The following is a 15311-nucleotide window of genomic DNA, read 5'->3' on the forward strand; positions in this document are numbered from 1 at the left end:
AAACTACATATTAATTTGTGTTAATTAACTAACCAAAGGAATAGAAGTCGTGTGATGTTGTGGCCATATGCCTTGCATACCCCACACCTCACCACCCATTTTTGGTTTGAACATAGCATAAATATTCGTTGGAAAGACAGTCTTTTGGAATAGAAATCCTGAAGGACATCACGGTCAGCAGCTAGATAACAGTTGCTGTACTTCAGAAGCTTGCACTTTTTTTTGTTGTTGTTAATGGACCTGCAAGGAGAATTTGGGATTCTAATAAGGTACACTAAACATTTAGAAGAGTAAATTACAGCTTTCTTTTACCCCTTTCCTTTTTTTTTTTTTTTTTTTTTTTTTTTTTCAAATGAAGATTTTGCTATAGAGAACAGTTAAAGAATTCTTGCAACAAAGAACTGTTCTGGATCTCTTTCTAATACAAAGAAGTATTAATGAGGTTTTATCATGACAAATAATCCAGGACCGTTTTCAGCAGCATATGTTTTACAGTTCAGGCTGTAGGAAGTTTGTTTTGCAATTAAACTGCAGAGTAATAATGAATGATTTACATGTTTTGCAGCTGTTGACTTCTTCAACCAGATCAATATGCTCTATGGAACCATTACGGACTTCTGCACAGAGGAGAGTTGTCCCGTGATGTCTGCTGGCCCGAAGTAAGATCACTTTTACTCATTGTTCAGTGTGCAATTCTTGAGATGATTTTGCATTCGAAAGAGTCTGGCTCAGCTGAGTGCCAGAGAAACGATAACCTTTGTGAGTAGAAAGGATGTCGTCTTTTGTTATGTGTGGAGAGAAAAAGCTTGACCCTTTGTAAGGGACTAGGGAATTGAAAGTTTTTTATAGTAATTGTTTTATTTAGCCTGGGAAATAGCCTGACCATCAGAACTGCTTTCTGTTTTTGTTCTGAAATGTTAACGAGTCCTTAATTTAAGACTGGATGCTTTCATCTGCAAGCATTCAACTAGGAATAAGCAAAATCTTTCTTTGAGGTGTTTGACTAGGTACTGTTGAAAGAAACTTGGCATCAGGTTTGAGTAGTCTGAGTAAGAATTCCCTGCCCTTTCACTCAGTGAAGTTTCACTTCCTTGATTGTTGCTTATGCTTTCGCCTTCGTGCAGGCATCCAGCATTGTGTTTTTGTTTGCTCTTCAGCTTCCTAGTGTTTTTCGGAGAGAATACCTGAATTTGTAAGCAAGTAAAGATGGGAAAGCAATGCTTCCTTTTTACATTAAAATCTTAAATAAGCAACAAAGAAAAACAGTTCTCTTCTCCACCTTTTCCTGCTTTCTAAGGATGTATGTTGTTACTGTCTGAAGGCAGCAAGGTGGGGAGCTGAGGGCAAGGAAAAGAGAGCTGCTGGGGGGAGAGCTGCTGGGAATGGGAGGGTATGAACTCTGCAAGGTGAAAACAGCCAGACCAAGGAAACGTTTGGTGCTGTGTTCTTAAACTAATGATGGCTGCTGCAGAACGCCAGAAGCAGTGTGGGCAGGCAGATGTGCTGCTGCAAAATAGGGAAGGGGGTGAAAATGCAAAAGAAAGAAGTTTACTATTATACAAATGAACTTTGGAATGAGTTTGTGCAATGACATAGCCCATTGTCTGTTTTATGCTTCAGCATGCAGAACAGGCTCTTGGTTATTAAATGAGAACATGAAAATATTTGTTTGCTTTATTGTTTGACTGATGAGAAGCAGTTACATGGGGATGGAGGTTAATTAGTGCTTAGCTTTCTGACTGCCAGTCTAAACAATTTATTTCTCTCCAAAGAGACTGACAGCCATTGACAGAAACTTATGTAGTGCTCGAGCAGGTATGAAGCAAGCTAGAAAAGAGACGCTAGAGGCTAGGAAATACATTCTGCCAAGTTTTTAATCAGATGGGACTTATCTGTAGGATTTTTAAAGCATTCCCCAAAGTCTGCAGCCCTACTTGTGAGCAGGAATGGATTTTGCAAAAGAGGGTCCAAAGTGTTCATGTGGTGGAAGGGACTTAGGCCAGGCAGTCACCGGAACAGAGATGGGTGAGGCTGCAGTGATTGGCAGTGGAGTGAGCACTGTGCTTTTGGTTTGAATGAGCATGGCCACTCTTCAGGTTAAAGGTGATCTGCAGAATTTTGATTATGGAGGCAGTAGTAGAAACCACGTTAGCATAACAGCACTGATATTTACAGTTTGTTTGTTTGTTTTTTCCTGTTTCTTATCTCTATTTCATGTTATCTTCTGGCTCAAGACATTGAGTTTTATGAGCTCCTTAATGCTGCTAGGCTGAAGATTGCTGACTGCTTACAGCCACAGCTGAGCTGCCACCATTACTGTGCACTTGTCTGTTTCAGATAGAAGAGCATGGGTTAGCTGAACAAATTCCATGAAGTCACTTGAAACAGGTTAGGCAGCAGTAGTGTGGGGAGAACTAAAAGCACCAAGCACTCTGACTTTACAGTCTTAAATTTCCTGTTATTTATTTGTTTTCTCTGCAAGTTAAGTCCTGTATGTCACTTACAAGCGGGTATAATTGCATCCACACACAAACCTTTCTGTTTAATTACTTTGAGTTTGTAGTACATTGGTATTTTACAGACTCAGGGCTACATATTCCCAGTGGAAATGCTGACATGAGGCATTATCTGCTGTGGGGTCCCTTAAATTTCTTTAGGACTTCTCTGTGTTGGAAAGATTGCCGAATTAATGTTTAACAGAGTTAATAAAGGATTGACATAAAGATCAAAAAGAGATCTCTTGTGCCTGCTGCACAAGTCGTTGTCTAATTGTTTGAGAAAATTGTTTGATTTGTTCCAAAATGCATGGTTTCTCATGATAATGTTCCACTCTTTTCACATTTGCAAGACCAAACACTTTCTACCCAAGTGAACTGAAGTTGATTATCATTTCTTACTATCCTTATATCACCATCAATGCAACAAGCGTGATAAATATGCTAAGAACTTGCATAAAAGTAATGTATATACTGAGCACTGTGGTGCAAGGGTATTTATTTCCCTCTGTAGTAAATTGTAGAAGCAAGGGGGAAGGACACAGTTGGTGCATTTTTCAAAGCAGGATTACTGGACAGAGGCTCTGAAATCCACGTTTAGGCTTTTGATTGAGATTGTTAAGCTCACTCTTAGTGGTGGTGAGAACGTGTTGATTGTCATGAGGTTTGTAGGTTCCCAGTGCTTCTAAGCTTGGATTTCAAATAACACTCTGGACAGCTTCTCTTAAATCCCCCATGGTTACAATGTACCATCTTCAAATGTTCATGTGCTGTCTTCTGCCCAGTGCATCCTTACCAATAAGTAAAGAAATAACCAATGAATCAAGTCAGTGAAATGGCCCACATCTCCCAGCAGTGTTACTCCTTTTGCCTTTTCTTGACGCTCTGTGCCTTTTGACTTGGTGAAGGTTACACGCCCGCTGCGTGCAGGGAGCTTGTATTCACTTTTGTCAGGGTATGTCTTTGGTGTTTCTTAAGAGCTGTATTACTTTAAAGGTAATTCTGTGGCACTTCTCCCTCTAAAAAATGCAGGGAGAGCAGGCTTCTAAGGGATCTGGAATATTTGGATGAGAGCTAGCATTTAGCTTAGGTTTTCTCTTGTTATTTTACTTTCTCTGTACGAATCTGGCACCTTAGCTAAGCGTTGGTATTTGTCCTGGGTTATTAACACTTAAATCTTTGTATTGAGTTAATGCTAGGTGGTGAGGAATACTGATTATTTTTTTTTTCTTATTCTTTTTAACTTAATTTTTTTTTCATGCTAGAAATGCTGTGTCTGTTCAGTATGTATGGAATTTTCTCATGTATTTTGAGACATGATTTAAAAATGCCTTCAGACCTTCTGATTTCTTACCATTAGAAAAATAAGACCTGTTAATACAATTGTTAGCAGCACACTCACAATTGTAAAATTTGTGTGTAGTGAAAATGTTTCTTCAGTTATTGTTCTCACAAAACCAGATTTGTTAAAATTTCAAGACAAATCAATTAGATATGGTTAAGTCTTGCGTAAAATGATGTGAATAGTCTTCAAAATAGAAGATCTTTCCCAGTACTCCCATTCCCTGATACTAAGAGCACATAGTCAGGTAGAGTTCAGATAGCAGTGTTTACAGCCCAAACACTGTGGTAGGGCACAGCTGTACTGAAATATAACAGTTGAGCATGTTATCCTCCATGTAAAGTACTGACCAGAAATAGCATCTCTTTGAAATCTTTTAAACAGATCTTCTATCTGGTGTACGTGTTTGCTGTAAAAGCATGAGTGACCTGATGGTACCGCCCTTGTCATTGACTTTTTATTAGTAAAAAAAATGGGAGGTGCAGCCATCCTGACCCACTGGGCATTTATTCCTTTGGGAGGATTTTGGAGCTACAGAGCTCAGCAGTCCCTTTTGCTTCAGGCTGGGCTTGCTGGCTGGCTGACTGAGCAGGGCTGCCTGGCCTGAAGCAGATGTGGGTTTAAAAAAAAACACAATCAAACCTGCTCAGAAGTTACAGTTTGGCAGGGGATATTAAGACCTGCACATTGGTACTTGGCAAGAAATAGAAAGGAACGCTGTGGTTCACTTGAAAGCTGATATTGTCAGACTCTGAGCATCAAATATAGTTGGTTTTTCCTTTTTCCAGCTATGTGTTCCCAAGATAAGCTGTCTTCTCCTATGTCTGGACTTGTGTGGATTACACTCCCCTAGTCACTCAAAAAATCTTTTCCATTCTAATTTTATGAGGACTTGTTTATATCTGTTTGTGCATGCAAATTCCTCCTGTTTAATAGTTTTCCATGGCTTTTATAATGCCACGGGTTCAAATGGTACCTGTAAAATGAATGAAGCTGGAGTCTACTCATTAAATAAGCTACGCGTCAGCATTATTAGCCTTACAAATAGAGGAAAAATAAGAAGAGTACACCTTATATTGCTCCATGATGACGCCAGTGTTTTGTGAAGGCGTGATGCCACCTTATTTACAGATAGGAAAAACTAAGCTAAAACACATCCTGAAACTACCCAGTGAATAGGTGGTATATCTGGATACCAAGACTTTTGGAATGTAGTTTGTGTGCTGCATGGTAATGCTAAGCTATTAGGTGCTGCCTAAGGACAACTACTTAATCTAGAAGCTTCCTCGAGACTGTTTACTAAAGTGCACCTTATACTTGCTTTGAGTTCTTAAATAGTGTTACTTGGCATTAATTTACATCTGAATCTCTTCCTAGTCTCTTAATGCAATCATAATTTAGGAACACTGGCAAGAACCAATGTAGTTTGGTTGTCAGGCAAAACCTGTAAGCCTAATTTCAAGTGGAGAATTTAATGCAATTTTCTGATATTTCATTTCAACAAGTTACAGTCTTTTTTTTTTTCCTTTAAAAACAAACAAACAAAAGCAACCCAAGCTGCTTTGAAGAAAGGAAAAGTAGCTGTTGCCTTTTCAAGCAGAAGTGCCCTGTGTGCAATTTAGAGGTTTACTCCTACAGCAGCTTTTTGATGTACAGAGATGCTTTAACCATAGGTTGACATGTTTTTGGCAGGAGTGTGGGATGAATGTGTTGTGGCTGTGAAAAAGGAAGTTTTTGGAAGCCTTCACAGGCTATGGTGGCTTGCTAAAGAAGGATTGCAGGTTGGGTCTGGAGCAGCTGCAGATTACATTGGCAGCTTTTGGACCTTAGCTTCAAGGAAGGGCTGTGGGAGGGTGTTGGTATGAGGAGTGGTGCAGGAAGAGCGTCTTCCCAGGCTGTGTTAGGAATGATTCACCTGTATTAAGAAATGTCTTCTTGTTGCTGTCCCAACCCAGGTACGAGTACCATTGGGCAGATGGGACAAACATAAAGAAACCAATTAAGTGCTCTGCGCCAAAGTACATTGATTACCTGATGACTTGGGTCCAGGATCAGCTGGATGATGAAACGCTATTTCCTTCTAAAATAGGTAAACAAGTAACATTGAACAATGTATTTGGATTATGGTTGTACAGAAATATTCAAGTCTTGTAGCATTGAAACGTATCCTATGTGACTCTTCTCGAGTAGGACAGCTGTGAGGGTAACGTTATGTTATACTGCTTGTGGTAGCAGTGGTAATGGGAGGATGGTTGGACTAGATGATCTTGTAGGTCCTTTCCAACCTTGTGATTCTATGTTTGGAAAGGTGCTCTTATCTGTTAAGGTAAAACTAATGTGTACATGATCTCTAGCCCATGTGTTAATATTTTTAATAAACAGCTAGCCAACTCTGATGCAGGAAGTATTGTTTCTACTTAACTGTCATTTCTGATAAAATCTTTTTTTTTTAATATTAGAAAAGGTGGTTTGTTTCCTTAAAAATAAGTAGGAGGGTCTCTATATCTTATGGCCAGTAGACTGCTGCAAATTAGCAGATCTTCAATGAAGGAAGGATGCTTACTCTATCATTGGGAACTTCTCTTAGCCATTACCTCTAAAGAAGCTGGATCGCATTTTTGATCCTAAGTGCATGATTTTATTTTCTTTTGAAATGGAGATGGGAGATATATATTTAGGAGTGTTTTTTTCAGAAAAAGAGGTGGAAAATAATGAACAACCACTGATTCTGACATGACAACAAGAAGAAAATCTTGTTGGAGGCATGAAGGACTGTTTGTTCTAGGCTCCTAACTGGCAGTTTTCCAGTACAGATATGCTCATAGGCTTATGATCCATTGTGGAGAAAGGGAGGGAGATCTCTTAATTGCTTGTATTTTGTTAATAGTTTCTGAGGCATTTAATGCATTTCAATAAGCTTATTCAGAGAAACAGGGCCACCTGTCAGAATCAAGTAGCATTTGTTTTTGCTTACAGTAGACAAATATGCAAAGAAAGCTGGTTAGTTTGGGAAGAAGTGACAGAAATCTAAACACTCCCTGTTCCGTAGATGTGAGCACAGTATCTTCTCTTCCTGTGCCAGTTATTTTAGTGTTTCAGCGTAAAGTTCAGAGCTGGGGTATAAATCTGCTACTAAAAGGAATTATATTGAATACTTACAGTTTGTTTTAAAGTGGTGCTTAAAAAACTACATCAGGACTTGATCTTTCTCTGCAGCTTATATTTCTGTGAAGACTTTTTTTGTTTTAATGGTATGTATTTTTGAAATGCAATGATGTGAAAAGGGACTTAAAGGCTGCAGTGGATAAGCAATTAAAAATGAACTTTCCATGTGATGCTGTGGCCAATGTTGGAAATGTGATGTGTATATATAAGCAGGACAAGCCTTAATAGAGTATGGAAATTGTATTTTCAGTATTTGAAAGCATTTTTGAGATCATGATTAACCACCAGCATACAGCTTTGGCTTCTGGCCTTCACACAGGACTTCACAAATTGGAAAGACTCCAGAAGAACTAAGCTGACTGGCAAATCTGTTACGTGATGAGAAGTTAGTCAGGCTTAATCTACTTAGGTGGTTGATAAATGTCTTTTTTTAGTCTGTGAATGTGTTGGCTAAATAGATTATTGCTCCCAGTGACTTGTATACTGATGAAGAGCTACTGTTGAAGCTGATTTTACACGTCCTATGTCATTTTCACTGAAATGACTGAAAAGAGCTTGTGTCAGAATTACTCAGCAATAGGGAAGAAAGCAGTAGCTTCAGGCTAGGAGGTGGTAATGGGCTGGATGGAAACGGTCTCTTCATGAGGCACATAAGAGAGCATTTTATGAATGTTCCAATATGCGTTCAATATTAGTACAGCTTCTGTTCATGAAGCTGCAAGAGAGCATTTTTTCTTACTTCGCTCTAGCAAAGAGAACTGAAAAACAACAAGTTGCTAATGCTAAAAGGGAGTTTCGGCTACTTACACAGTCATCTGGTGTCACTTAAAGGTATCCTGTGTTATCTCTGACACTTGCATAGGGCCTTCAGTGAGACTCAGAGCCTGCAGGAGACTTCCACTTATCTGCATTGGCAGTCAGAGGCCAGCAGGTACTAAGAGGGCTTATGTGTTTGTATTAGATGCCTCTGTTTAAGCATCTAAATCCATCCACACAGCAAGGAGATGCTCAGTCTGAGAAAGTTCTGCAAGGAACTATCCTGATACATGAGAAGATGGAAGCTGTAGCTAGGTGGGTTCAGTGTAGAAATGTAGTCCAGTTTGTTTTGTATGAGTTCATAAGCCACTGGATCACAAGAGGGAGAGAAATATCATCTCCCTGTGGTCTTCTAACGAACTTGTCATTGTGTGTCAGTCCAAGTACATCATGTAGTTTGCAGACAGAATTGCTGAGTGAAATGTAACACTCTGTGAAAGATACAGTTGGAGCCAAGAAATCAGGTTGGGTTATAGCGGCTTTCAAAATAAATGAACGTGGCATAGGCATTTGAAAGTAACTCATCTGTTTCCTTATTTCTAGGTGTACCGTTCCCAAAGAACTTCATGTCAGTGGCAAAGACGATTTTAAAGCGCCTCTTCCGAGTTTATGCTCACATTTATCACCAGCACTTTGATCCAGTGATTCAGCTACAGGAGGAGGCACATCTTAACACATCCTTCAAGCACTTTATATTTTTTGTTCAGGTAAGCGTGGCAGGAACATTATAGTTACAGTTATAATAAAACGGAAAAATAATTTACCAAAGTAACACTCATTCTTTTTCTTAACAGCTGGTATGTTTATAGAGTAGATACCTGTAAGGCTCTAAATGTCTCATTGTATTTGTATGTATATTTACTGCTGGAAGTATTCAAGGAATTGAAAAGTTTTCAGTGAAGTGTTCATTTGCTACCAAAGTGAATACCATAAAGTATTCACTATCAAATAATTAAGTAGAACGGTAATTCCTTACAGAAGAAAGAGGGAGGACAGTCTTTGAAACTATTGATTGAAGACTGAAAAGAGCATTCCTGCTACAAAATTACATTTTTCTCCCTTTGTTGGTTGCTCAGCCAAGGGCAGCTTCTTAGCATGTTTGCTCTGCTTAAATGGGGTAAAAGAAAAAGCTTTAGGCAGTTAAACCGTGCTATGGAGATAATAACAAGTAGACAGAAGATGCTGCAGTGGCAAGGCCTGATCATGAAGAGCCTGTAAAATGAATTCTGTCTGGATCACACTTCTTTCTTGAGCTACACGATTAAAAGTGTATGTTTGTCTTTTTCCCCAACCCTATTACAGGAATTCAACCTTATTGACAGAAGAGAGCTTGCACCACTTCAAGAACTGATTGAAAAACTCACCTCTAAGGACAGATAAAAGGAAGAGGATTTTTTAAGTCACTTGTTTCTTTAAGCAAGCGTGTGGTATATGTTTGGTTTTTTTGGTTTCTTTTTTTTGCTGTTGTTCATTTGTTTTTTAAAAACAAAAGAAAAACCTGTGCTGTTATTCCTAACAGCCAAGATCTACTCTCTGTGCTTTTATTAGGGGAAATCTTTTGTCTGTTAGTGACATGCAGTAAATAGCTTTTTTTTTTTTTGATAGTTATTCATTGTGGAATTTTAGCAGGTGCTGAGTGTTTGTAAAGGAAACATGCTTGGCTGGGGGTTTGACTCTGCTGGTGGATGGGTTCTGTATTGTGTCAATGGTAGCCCATTCTAATGAAGTCCCTGGAAGACTTCCTTATATTCTCTAAGTGCCTTGGCAGACTCACTTCTGAGGTGCAAAGCACATACAATACTGAACATTGCTGGAAACAGAAAATATGAACTAACATCCAGGATACTTACTGATACTTGTTTTAGGAAAAAAAAAAATATATATATATATATACATATATATATAAATACTTACAGTAAAAAAAGCCATAACTTACTTAAATCGATGATCTCCAGCTTTTAATACAAATATTTGTCTTATTTTTTTAGAGAGATTAATATAGATTTTTTCAAAACTAGATATTTCTTATAACAAAAAGTGACAATGAAGTTCTAGTCACCAAATCAGAATGAAGAAGGTGGTGTCAAAATTATAGAGAACCTGTGGTTAGCAAATAGTTAATGTCTGTTGCACTGGTTTTTGCTTTTCATAGTTGCTCTTATTTTTTGAACATGTGAATAAAATAGCACCTCAAGTCAGGCACCTCCATTCGATTTCCAAGTATTTGCCAAATGAATTGTCAGTTTGCACAGCTACAGTTAGGGAAGGTAGTTACTATCAAAAGTACACTGGAGTAGTACTAAGAAAACTCTGCTTTGAAAAATAACTCATGAGGTGATGTTCCTAAGTTAGAAATAAAAAGCCCAGCTCTGTGAAGGAACTCTGATCAGTGTTTTCTACAGTAGGGAATGTATCTTGAAGGGAAAATAATTTTGTGGATCATTTAGGATTAATGTTAGCACAGTAGTGTTCTTCTCCACTTAAAATTGTTACTTGTCTCCAAAGAACTATGGAATTTTGGAAAAGTAATTGGAACATATCAGTGGTTTATGATTTGGCAAGTGCATCTTTCATTCCTGAGAGAACAGAACCAAAATGTCTCCTTCCCTCACCTGTGTTAGTCTCTCTGCCTTCCTGTCCTTCTGTTGTCTCAAACCAGACACAAGAATGGCTTGTGGCAAGTTAACTTCTGGAATGATCCACAGACAGTGGCTTTGAAATCTTTGCTGCAACTACATCAGTGTCTGGTTTCGCATTGCCCAGATGTCTGTTGTTTATTTACAGGCCTTGTCAAAGCTGTTGTATTTGGGATACAAAGAAATCTGCATTAGGTTCTGCAGTATGCTATCCCATGATATCACTAGTTGCCAAATATAATGCACTAGATGATTAACACTGCCAGGCTTGGCTAGATTGAGACTGCTACAGCACCTTTTTTGGACCTTAGTAATGTGAATGAATCAATTGAGCTGTGTATATGACCCAAGTAACTCTTAAAACTAAAAAATGTACAGCTGAAGCCAAGGTTGGTGTATGGCAGAGAAGTTACACATATGCTTTGGGTGCCTCTGCTAGACTGAAAACACAAGCCTGCAAAATATGTAAGTGGCCATTAATATAGCCAGCTAAGAAATATTTAAGCACAATAACAAATATATGTTCATTTTAGCGACTAGAATCATTATTTTTAAGTTTAAATAATATATTTCAGAATCATCTATAACTTATTATAAGAACAATGTTATTCTTCAATGGAGTTGAATTTCCTAGTCAGAATGAAAATCAGTTTAAACTTCTGTAACTTCTGTCTCTTTTTTTTTTTTTTTTTTTTCTTTCCCTTCTGACCTGGCTTAAGAACAGTTAAGACGACCTAGACTGAAATAGAGAAATGGCCTTGTGTGCTCATTTCACAGCTTTTCATTTTGTAATGGAAACAAGCTGTCGTCTTGAAGAGTGGTGAAGAGTAGTCATGCAGTAGTGTTCATATGAGTTTAGGTTTGGTTACAGTATATGTTAGGTACAGTAACTGCTTGCAAATAGCTGCAGTTTAGCCTATGTAATTCAGATAGTACTTGGCTTCATTAGAAGCTTCATTGAAGTTCAAAAAACAGAATATATTTTGGCACCTCTGCAGGACAAGATCATTGTCCAATAGAAACTGCTTGTAAGTTAAAGACACAAGAAAATTGTATTTACTCTGTTTCAGCTTCTTATGTCACACAGGATGAAGATATTTTCCTAATTGTGTGACTATCAAAGGAAATTGCATGATTTTTCTTTATGCTGAGAGTTGGCACTGGATTGGATTGATCACAGTCCACACTGGAAGAATAAGGTGGGTCAGGCTGATGATGCAAAGAGAGCTTTCCCTCAAATATTTTGACAAATTCCAAGTTTGAAAAGAGTAAGATCTTACCCCTTCTCAGCCAGTGACAATTTTGACTCTCCCATGTGTACACGTATACCTGGGAGATAAAGAAGAGAGGTGCCTAGTATCTGATAACTCTTCAGCAAGTTGGGTGATAGAAAAAGAACTGTGGGGGTACAAGACAACTGAAGGCAAAAGCAAACAAGAGGTACGAACACCATTTCCTTTTACTTGGGCAAGCCACTTACAGCTGCAGTATTCACCTCAATGCTTTTGTCAGATTTGCTGTTCACAAGACATACCTGATCGGGTAGACAGCCCCATAAAATTTTGTTGGCCAGTAGAAGACTCAGTTGGCGGTCTAACATCTAAATGCTGCTGTCAGGAGATGAACAACATGCTGCTAAGAAAGAAAGAGCTCCCGTGAGCAAGAAATCTCCCATCTGTTGGAAAGTTGCAGGAAGAGTCCTTTGCCCATTTATTACTTTTTTTTTTTTTTTTTTGGTGCTGTGTGGCAGCTGGGAATGCAGTACTTATGGGGACGGTGTGCGTCATTCATGACATCTTTTCAGCTGCAAACTTGTTTGTAACTGAGTAAGATAGTGGCATCTAATTGGGATGTGACCGTGAGCCTGACTGGGGAGCTGTAGCTAGCTCTGGGTGGAGGACTGGAGGGCTCTGTTAGCTCGGGAATGAATAACACAAAAGACTGACATCATTGCAATTATGGAGGTGGAGAGCATCCTCCTGACAATGTAAAAGCAGCTTAGCTCCTAAATTTAAAATGTGCTTTTTTTTAAATGGACTTCAGTCATGCAGGAAGCTGAATTCAGAACATCTTGCACACGCAGCCTTTTATACATACTTCTATCTGAGAAGTGTTTAATGACTGAAACTTTCAAGCTTGAGAGGGAGATCGGCATCCAGCTACAGAAGCGTGAAGGGTGCTGCAGATGCAGTTTGATAGTAAAAGTTTGATAAAATTGCCAGTGAAAACTCTTTGCTGAGTTGATTCAGTGCTGCTCATAGGCTGCATGCGTGCATTCTCAGAGCTGATAATGCTTCTTGGAGCCTTTCAGCCAGCGCCAGAGCCCTTGTTATCACATTGCAGTGAGACCGGAGAGTGGTACAAGTCTGCACCAAGGTGTTAAACAAGAGATATTCTCCATCAGATTTAAAGCTGTCTTACCAGTTTCTGTGTTGAAAAAAGAATACTTAGAAGTGAGGATTTGCTGTGATTGATGCCACTGCAATTGCTCACCTAATTTTCCACTCAGGAGCATTTTTTTTTCCTTCCTTTTTCTTTTTTTAAAGCTTCCAATTCTAGAAATTCAGAGGCTTCTGCTGCAGTTCACTGAATAAGAATTTGAATGTATTATAAAAAGTATTAGTCTTAAAGGGATGGTGTATCTTTTTGTATTTAGTATCTGCCAGTAAAAGCAGTTTTACAGAGCAGTTTCTAGGTGTGTAATAAAAGCTTGGAGATCTTGATTTGTCTGACAGCAGTATGAACACACTGTTTAATTATACAACGCTTGAAAACAACAACATTAATGATATGTATGCAGTATTTGGGATTCAGCATTCCTATGCTGTTTATATTTGCAGCTTTTATTTTTGTTTTGTTTTCTTCAAAAAGTTGTGGGACCAGAAGTTCATGTGTGTTTACACTTTTGATGTAAGGGCACATCAAAATGCTACGCAAAAGTCATGTTTTACAAGCTGAATCTGAATAGATTGAATGTGTTTATAAAACAGTGCATTGTCTGGGGGGAGGACACCTCACTCCCATATAAAACCCAGAGAAATGAACCCTGAAGAAAATCTGCTGCTTTGGGCCCATGTTACAGGTGGATTCTGTTACGTGTCACGAGCGCTTTGAAACAAAGCCTCTCTGCTTCATTGTCACTGGGAGCAGAAAGTGTTGATGGGCTGCCAGTGCTTGCCGAGGCCTTCCAGTCAGTGATGTCCTTAAACTCTGTTTGGGGTGTTTGTCAGCTACCAGCATGCTGAACATGTCAGTGATTCTGATGGTAACTTCAGGAGGTCATCTACCTCTAGACAGGATGGGACAAACTGTGAAGTTGATCACATTCGGTCACTGTTGCCAATGTTGACGCTGTTGAGATGGTGTTGGGTATGTTGTGCTTGTGTCTTTTACATTCAAGTCAGAGATGCAAGCTGATTTTTAATTGCAATTTTAAAAATGCCACATTTTGCTGTTGCAGGTAGCTGAGAGGAGAAAACAGGTTTCAAAGGGCTGACAGCCCGTCTGCAAGTACTAATTTTCTTTAACTGCTTACTATGCAATGTGGAGCTTTGAATTTCAGCTTTTACTTCCAGATAGAAAGGAGCGCTGTCCTTATTCAGTATGTAGGACTGAGCGCTCCAGTCTCCCTGATGCTCCTTTAACAGGTAAAGGATACCTATTTGCTGCTATGGACTTTATGTACCTTTGAGATTGTTCCTTTCTGTTTCTCACCTCCCTGTTCTCTTGAACCACGTGACATAATTTTATTCCGAACACATATGTTTTTGGGTGACTCTTTTTCTTACCAGTCTCCCTCCCCTTCCTACCTGCCAGAGTGCTCTATGGCTGTCTATAACCCCCTTTTTAGTTGAACTGTTTTAAAAAGTGCAGTGTGAATGCAGACTCCTTGCTTTTCTTTCACTGAGAATCACTTCACTCTGAATCTTGTTTCCTTTCATTGCTATTTGATTTTTCCTTTACTAGTGCGCTAGTGAAGCCACGAGCAGTTTGATGATTGCCTGCCCTCTTTTCCTGGATGTCTTACCTCGCAATAAGAGACTTACATTTGTTGGTGTAAGTGCTGAACCTTCGCACTGTCCTGCTTTTCTTTCCGCTTCCTTATAGCCAGGATAAGATTGCAGTCTAGGTGAACATCGGATTGCTTTTGCTTTAGAAACAAATTCCCTGAATCGTTCCTAGAGTATTTTTAGGGGAAATTAATTCTTATAGCCACTAAACTAAGCTCGTTATTTTGTAAGCTGCCAGCTTCTGCCGCCGTCTGAGCAGCGCTGCCCGGCTCGGCGTCCCTCTGCGTGGGGAGAGGGGAATGCGGGAAGAGTGAGGTTTCAACAGAAGGCCATTTCTGAAGGAGAAAAACAAAATAGCGCAGAAGCAACGCTAACGCAGCCTCCTCGTTTACAGTCTTTCAGCGTCCGGGAGCAAAGACGGTGCAAAATGGGGAATGTGAGAGCAGAGCCCTTACTGTCCGCTCGCTGTGCCGATGTTCCGTTCCCAGGCACCGCTCGGCATTTCGGTGTTAAGCGAGAACGGCTTGTGATGTACAGTAACAACAACGGAATGTCTGAAAATCCGCACCGTGTCCGAGAGTTGTAAATAATGTATACAGATTGTAGTACGTGACGGGACAAAATATTTAAATTCTAGGTTTTTTCAACAAGAGCTGAAGGCTGTTTATAAGAGACAATAAATAGCTGTGTTTGACCACGCCTCCCCTCGGCCTCTCCTTCTCTCGCGGCCCGCGCCTCCTCCCCCTCCCTTCGCCGCGGGCCGCGGCAGCGCAGCGCCGGGCCGAGCCGCGTCCGCCCGCTCCCCGTGGCCCTCGCGGCCGCTCGTAGGCGCCGCCGTGACGTCACG

General features: G+C 39.6%; 1 protein-coding gene across 2 annotated transcripts in view; it reads left to right on the forward strand.

Moving 5' to 3' along the window:
- The window catches only part of MOB1B (MOB kinase activator 1B), a 39229-nt gene extending 24071 nt beyond the window's left edge, over window positions 1-15158 (forward strand). For both annotated transcript variants that reach the window (XM_042870940.1, XM_042870939.1), the window contains exons 3-6: window positions 566-659; window positions 5793-5926; window positions 8362-8525; window positions 9121-15158. In XM_042870940.1, the coding sequence (XP_042726874.1) occupies window positions 566-659; window positions 5793-5926; window positions 8362-8525; window positions 9121-9198 (470 nt within the window). In that variant the 3' untranslated portion in view covers window positions 9199-15158. The remainder of the gene's footprint in view (window positions 1-565; window positions 660-5792; window positions 5927-8361; window positions 8526-9120) is intronic.
- Window positions 15159-15311: the final 153 nt, after the last annotated feature.

Source organism: Lagopus leucura, unplaced genomic scaffold (genome assembly GCF_019238085.1).
Source record: "Lagopus leucura isolate 7727_CA_CO unplaced genomic scaffold, USGS_WTPT01 Super-Scaffold_100004, whole genome shotgun sequence".
NCBI lineage: Eukaryota > Metazoa > Chordata > Aves > Galliformes > Phasianidae > Lagopus > Lagopus leucura.